This window comes from Cryptotermes secundus, unplaced genomic scaffold (assembly GCF_002891405.2).
Source record: "Cryptotermes secundus unplaced genomic scaffold, Csec_1.0 scaffold1392, whole genome shotgun sequence".
Taxonomy (NCBI): domain Eukaryota; kingdom Metazoa; phylum Arthropoda; class Insecta; order Blattodea; family Kalotermitidae; genus Cryptotermes; species Cryptotermes secundus.
In genome coordinates, this window is record NW_019729917.1 from 149,696 (window position 1) to 157,629 (window position 7,934).

Below are 7,934 nucleotides of genomic sequence, written 5' to 3' on the forward strand. Positions count from 1 at the left end.
GCCAGTCACTCTACCGATTCAAATAAATACAACATAAATACAACGTAGAACCCGGAACGCAAAATTCAATAAATATAACTCAATAGTTTCTAATACTAAATTTATGTAAGAACTGGCAGATATATCCAATGGGGGGGGTGGACAAAATAACGGAAACACAGTGAAATAAGGAATAGAATTTGTTTGCGTTGGTTACACTGAAAAAAATTCAGTTGGCAATACTGAATGTGTTTACATTCTGTAGTGCTCTTGTCAGTGCTTTAGTGATTGTTCTGTCAGTCCGTTTGAAAGAATCGGGAAATGAGAGACTTGTCCGATTTTTAAAGAGGACAGATCATTAGTGCACGTTTAGCTGGAATATCTAAAAGAAACGCTGCCACATTAGGCGTATCGAGAGCGACAGTTTCTGAGGTTTGTGTTGGCATACACGAGTCATGTGAAGACATCATCAGTGAAGAACAGTGGGAGAAAATCAACAGACAGAAAAAGATCGTGGTAAACCGAGGAATTTTTTCCCGAGAAATCACACATCTGCAGCAACACAGGTAAACTGCAGCAGAACTGAATATTCCTTTTGAAGACTCTTTTCCACAAAAACTATAGCGTGAGCTTCACAAATCCAACTTCCACGGTAGGGCTGCAACTGCTAAACCTCTGGTTACTGAAAGTAATGCTCAGATGTGTAAACAGTGATGTCATGTCCATAAAACCTGAACATTAGACAGCTGGAAAATACGCGCGTGATGTGGTCAGATGAGTGGTCTTTCACGCTGTTTCCTACATCAGGAAGAGTTTACGTCTGGAGAACACCCAAGGAAGATAATTCGAAATGTTTGGTTTGGTTCGGTTCCCCGAGTGAAACACAGGGAAAGTTCGATGATCGTTTGGCCGAATTACTGCAAGGGATTTTGTGGGTAGGTTGGATAATAAGGTGTGCCCCATGATCCAAACATTATTTCCGAATACCGATACAGTTTACCAAGACGACATTGTCCCAATTCACACAACTGGAACTGCTTGTCATGGTTTGAAGAACATGAAAGCGAACTTCAACATCTTCCGTGGCCAATACAATCATCAGACTGATCAGTTCTGGAGACCGAGTGAGGTACAGATGCCCACCTCCAGCATCTCTAAAGCAACTTGAAGATTCTCTTCAAGAAGAATGGTAAAAAATTCCGTTAGACACTGTTCAAAACTTGTACGAGTCCATTCTAAGAAGCATTGCGGCGTTATTGAAGGAAAAATGTGGTCCAACATAATATTAATAAATAAATATGTAGAGCATCTCTAGTGTTTCCGTTATTTTGTCCAGTTACTGTATATGCTTCCACTACGTATAAAGAACGGGAAATAAATTAAATAATTAAATAATAATAGCGTAGAGTTTGACGTAATGTTAATAAACTGCCAGAAGGCTCAATCTTGAACCAGTGTACTACTTTACCTTAAAAAAAACCCGACTACCTTCAACGACGTTACCTCTGGGAAGGTAATCTGTTGTTTTTCGGTAAACCTCTCTTGGTCGGTGATTATACACGCTAGGAATAGTAACCGTTACGTAAACATTTGGGCTCCTAGTGGGAACGCCGTTATTTTCCTGAACATATTCCCTATGCAGTCGTATTTAGGGCGATGTTCTCCATAATATACTTAAATTTGATAAAAATTTTCAGAGCCTATTCCCCTTGTTTTGGAGCTATAATACTGACATTCACCGGGCACCGACTTACGATAGGTAAACTCTATACGGAATCCGAATAATGTCCGTCCAGCAGCTCAGGAACTAGCAAGGAGCACAACAATGTATATAGACGGAGTTCTGAGAACCATTTCTTCTAATTCATGAGTGTTAAAATGTGTAAATCGTTCAAGCTCTCAAGACTGACATCAATTTCCTCAGGTTCACAATACNGCATTTCTTCTTATTCAGTGGTGTTCAAGCTCTCAAGACTGACATCAATTTCCTCAGGTTCACAATACTTTCTCGTATAATAATGTAGCCGCCCGCACTGGGCGCCACACCTTCTGTAGCCGACGAACTCAAGGGCCAAACCCATGTATCCACGGCCATTACTCAGCAGGTTAAAGAATGGTTTCATAGAGCAAGGATTTATCTCAGGGAACATTGCATGTGGAACCTTAATGGACGCAGTGTAGGTCAAGGAACTGTACAGATTAGGACAAAGTGGATTGAAGCAGTCGCTAACAGTTCGATTCTTATTTTATATACAGGTGATCAATTTATTGCGTACACGAATATTTAATGGGGAACAGTATAACGCTCAAGCCATTATCGCATTGCAACGTTCACTTTTTTGTAATTGTGATAGGGTATCACACATGGTTAACTTCACGAAAGTACAAGTGTTTGGTACACGTATGCACAACTGCGAGACACAGAACTTGTGGGAGCAGAAGCACCCGTCGAAGTGCAATTGGCAGTCACGATGTTTGAGAACAACTGGAATCAAAAGCACAAATCTCAATCATATCAATCAATTTAAAGAAACTCGGTAGGCTGGACTTGCCGAAATCTCAGTCGAAGTATTTTCTTTTTATTGCTAGTGGAGTGGGACTAAGTACCTTGTACTGAGGCCACTTCTGGCCTATTGTACCAACCCCAGATGATAGGTGAGGGTGATTGTGGAGAAATTGGTGGAATGAAGATTGGTAGGGGAAACCGAAGTACTCGGAAAAAACCTGCCCCAGCGCCACTTTGTCCGCCACATATCCCACTTGACCAGACCCGGGATCGAACCCGGGCCGCCGCGATGGCAAGCCAGCGACTAACCGTTTGAGCTATGGCGCGGCCCTCGATCGAAGTAAGAATCTCTGATTGGATCCTTGAGTAGCCCAAATGCTTATACTAATCGGACTGTCAATTTTGATAAGCGGGTGTGAAATGTGATTAGCCGAATGCGTAACGCCGGTGCATCTCACAAACGTGTCATATTTTGCACAGGCGAAACTGTCGCGCTAAACACCGTCCACCCGTGTACGTGGACGTCCGAAAAAAGATTCATGATAACAAGAAAGTGTCAATAAGCGAATTCGAAAGCTATCCTTAATGCACTTCCCTGCTACAACTTCCGAGGCAAGCAATACGTCCTGAACATCTGTTTCAACTATTACGCAACATCAACAAAATCTGGCCATAACCGGGTATTTGTATGTACCAGCGTGTTTCCGGGGATCGAATCCAGGCTGCACTGTCACATCACGTACATGAGAAAGTACATATGCCGCAAGGTCACCATGCTACTGTTTCCTTCTGCAGTAAACCCTCTTTTACAGAAGTTGCATATTTTTCTACAACGCATAATTTTAGGAGCCCAGAACTTAAAATTCGGAGACCAATATCGGCCTCGTACTGATTATATGAAAATGAAAACGCCATGTTTGATTAGCCTCCGACGACATAGAGTTCAGAACAAACTTCGTGTTCAGTTTATTCAAAAGCTGAAGGGGCAGTCAGACAAAAAGATATGCAAACACACACATAACGTTCTTATCAGTTTATTTCTTATTTCCTGAAGAAGGGAAAGTAGGCTGGAAATGCGTCTTATATACCGGAAAATATGTTATCAACATTAAACTACTATTGGAGACTACAGGACTCACCCCAAGATTCCATTTCCGGTGTCATTTTCGTAAATCTCTCCCCACTCGTTCTCAGCATCGATACTGAAGTCAAAAGTGGCGTTTAGCTTTTTGCAGAACTCCAAGGCGATTCGGGTTTCTGTTCCATCGAAAACAGGAGGGTCGGCGTTCAAGTCTATGATGCTGTATGGTCGGTAGTTGAAGGTTGCCATTATAAGGCGCTTCCCCATCAGATTGAACAATTTGTCCGGATAAAGGTCCGCCATGTGTAGGAATCCGTACCGACCGCGCTCTCCCCTGTAATGAACCACAGTAACGGTTTATTGTGTGCTGCAGGGTCACGACAACTGGAGCAGATGTAAACACAGGTAGATGGTGCGTAATTCACAATGTACCGACGTCACTGATAAAAGAGAAAAAGGTAAAGCTATCGCTGTAACAGGCCGTGGAGGATCTGCTCCCATATTTTCTAGACAATCTGCTTACAGATGGCGGCGAGACTGTCAGCCTTACTCGCCAGCCGCCCTTTACCCACACGAAGATTCATCGTACTTATTTCTGTTAGAGGCTGACTCGACCCCAGGGCGATAGTGTGGCTGGAAAGATTAGGTCAATTGAAACAAACCAATGACCTCCAGGCTTGTAGCATAGCGGCCTCAATCAACTACACTACCGCGTGCTCCATCCACGTCGCTGATAATTGTAAATCTACTTATTGCAGAACTGACTAATTAGCAGGGTGCAGACTCCTTTAAAACCCAGTAGTTGCTCAGCTTGTTAGGGAATTCCCTCCTTCTACGAAGCACAAAGTTTAATGACGTGTTCACCAGGATCAGAAACTGGATCATATCCTGTGCCATTTTGATCCAGACCACATTCCTACACCAAGTTTCTTTAAGATCCAGTATATATCGCCATCCGATGTACTTTTTTTCCTTGGCACTAGAGCCCCAGTGGGCTCCATGAACTTCTCCGTTCACTTCGGTTTTTCTTGATCTTACACATTCGGTAGGACTCCTTGGGCGGGTGATCAGCTCGTCGCAAGGCCTCTACCTGTACACAAACACAGAAGAACGCACACAAACATCCATGCCCTGAGTGGGACTCGAAAACACGATGCCGGCTTCCGAGCGAGCGAAGACAGTGCATGCCTTAGACCGCTGGGCTAACGTGACCGGCCCGATGTACACCTACGTCTCCGAAATGATCTCTTCCTTTTAGGGTTTCATACTAAAACTTCGTACGCATTTATTATTATTATTATTATTATTATTATTATTAATATTATTGGGGTGAGACTTAGTCCGCTTGGTAATGCTGGCACTATTGACCTACTGTACCAGACTCAGATGATAGTGGAATGAAGATTGGCAGGGAGAACCGAAGTACACGGCGAAAACCTGCCCTTGTGCCACTTATTCAACCACAAATCCCACATGATCAGACACGGGCTCGAACCTGGTCCGTCGCGGTGGAAAGCCAGCGACTAACCGCTTGAGCTATGGCGGGACCGTTGTATGCATTGCTCATCCCCATATGTGAGCTAATCTGTACATGTCCCACACGTGTCATGCTTGATTTCACATCCTAATAATATCTGGTGACGAGAAACACGCTATGAAACTCCTCGACCGAGTAGGTTGGTCTACAAGTAAGGCTCTAGGCTTCTTTTTGGTGGGAGCTCGATTCGAATCATGGCCAGAATACTTGAAATCATAACTGAGACTTTCTTTGCTTTTCCTCAGTTCCTCTAGGCAATTGCTGGGATGGTATCTAGAGTAGGCCACTGCCACTTCCTTCTAAATATTTTCCAACTCAACTACCATTCTACTGTTATGAGGTGACCTCGTGACCTCACCCTATCTACATGTATATATGTTAACTGATTTATGTGTCACTGATTTCAGACATATTCACAAGTTTGTATCATTAATTTTATCATTTTATTACTCATGTAAGAATAAAGGCTTAGCTACAGGATATAGGATGTGGTTCCAGAAAACCCAGAGCGAGTAACATTAGGAAGCCAGACCGCATAGACTTCCTACACGGGAGAGCTGACAAAGAATGTCGGCAAGATGAATAACTTAACCGAGGGCGAAAATCAGAACATTTGAAATAAGGGGATGAATCATATCCTGTATCGAGTCTTCAGCACCATGCAATCAGTTGCTAGTTTAGAACAAGAGGTCCAATTGTAAAAGCTGTTACAATATGGTTAGGAGGATGTATGGACATATAACCTCAGTACACAGGAAGTAGAAGCACTTCTTCGTCAGTATAGACACAGTGACAGTCTAAGTTAGCCGAAGGTCCATCCTCCAGGGGGGAACCGCTATCCTATGGCGGCCGGCGTCAAGCTGCAGTGACCACCGATCTCTACCAGCACTACACGCTACCATGATTGTCCTCTACAGTATCGCTACGCTATGTAAGTAGAGACCTGTGTGTCGCAGCCTGGCTAGCAACCTCACATAGAGGGGAAGTGATTGCAGGAACGCAATAACTTTATTAACTTGTTTTGCTTCATTTATTTCCAGTTATTTTATCATGACATTTATTTTCCTGATTGTTTATTTTAATGAATAAAAGCTGTGGTGAAAAGCAGCATATGAATTGTGGGTTGGGGAGGGGCATCTTCCTTGATCACCCCATCCCGGTCCCCATAACACTACCATTTGACGCTATACAGTATAGATACTGTTAGCGCTGTGATTTTTTTTTTTATTTATTTATTTGTTTGAACAGCAATCAGAATATACATTCTATAAGCTAATGTTTGGCTGTTTATATGACTTGATGAGGGGTCGTCCAGCGGCGAATCCTCAGTAATTCAAATCAGGTCAATTGGCCAGTTTCGTTTGAGTCGTCTGTTGTCTTCTCTTGTCCATAGCGTCTTTAGGAGTGGGTTTTTGTGAGTTATGATGTTGTTGTAGTGTCTGTTGCTTTTTTGTTGGATGACGTCTTGTACGGAAGATATACCGAGATCGGAGTGGAGAGTTGCGTTGGAGACATACCGTGGTGCGTCGACTATCATTCGCGGGATCTTAGATTGGTTTCTTTGGATTATTGCTGTATTAGATTTGCTGGCGCAGCCCCATAACGCGCTGTGATATGAAGTACAAAATAACAACAGATAGTTCATAGTTTTGTGTAGATCCTACACATAATGCTATAGTATACATTACTTACTTACTACCTTAATCCGTTTCTCTTATATCCTACGGTGTCGAGGGTTTGTTCTTTTTGCGTTTTGATCATTTTACAGACAGTACGACTGCTTGGACGACTGATCAACTCGCCGCAAGGCCTCTACCTAAACACAGAGAATAAACACATACCAAACATCCGTGCCTTGTGTGGGATTCGAACCCACGATTCCGGCTTCCGAGCGAGCGAAGACAGTATATGCCTTAGACCTCTTGGTTACCGTGACCAGCTACAGTATACGAGTACAGTGCGGAACATAAATTGCATCGACAAAAGCTGTTTCGTTCAATTAATTTATAATTATTAATTGATTATATAAAACTGTTTCCTTCGAGACATAGAAATATCAGTGTTCTCTTGCGAGCATCTCTAAGACATTTCAAGATGGCGGCATATTCACAAGAAGGAATCAAATCTTCGCCCGGAAAGTTGGATTTCGCTTCATTATACCAATCCTTCCGTCTCAGCATTGTAGGTAGGATGATCCTTGAACAAAATCAAATATTAATGTTGGAGCATTTAACCTCTGCAGCTAAAAATCTTCCCGAAATATTCTATTGTTTACTGACATAATGTTTAATGAGAAATATCTGTGGGAAACTGAATTCGAGTCATAGGAGAGACCTCGGTAAATTTGTATAACTATGTAAATTTGTCCATCGGTAATTCTCAATAACGCAACGAGGTGCACCACATCAGCAGAAGCAACGAAACTGCGTCACAACAAGAAACCAGGAAACACCGCCATGAACAAAATTCCAATACAGGAAAAGCATAGCTATACAGAACAAATAAGAACACAACCAGCGAGTCCNATACACAGTATATAAACATCATTCTCCCTACTCCATCCCACCCATAGAAACCCCTATATACAATAGGATAACTTGTAGAGAATAACAATACTTTTAAAATAAACTTTATTTTAAATATTTTAATATATTTAAATATGGTGATTCTATGTAAAAACTTGTACATGGAAAGACTAGCAGCAATGGATCCATTGTGACACACAGTTCACTAATGAAGGTTAAATGCATTTCACTGATTATAAATGCCTGATGAAGGTCGTTAACGACCGAAACATGTAGCATATAACAACATTTTAACAAACTAACTCA

The 7,934-nt window shown here is 42.2% G+C and overlaps 1 protein-coding gene across 1 annotated transcript in view; it reads right to left on the reverse strand.

Annotated features, from left to right (window-relative positions):
* Positions 1-3,869, reverse strand: part of LOC111865857 (probable glutamate receptor) — a 19,984-nt gene extending 16,115 nt beyond the window's left edge. Inside the window, exon 1 of the mRNA XM_023854267.2 lies at positions 3,625-3,869. Coding sequence (XP_023710035.1) covers positions 3,625-3,869 — 245 coding nt within the window. The remainder of the gene's footprint in view (positions 1-3,624) is intronic.
* Between the last annotated feature and the right edge of the window lie 4,065 nt (positions 3,870-7,934).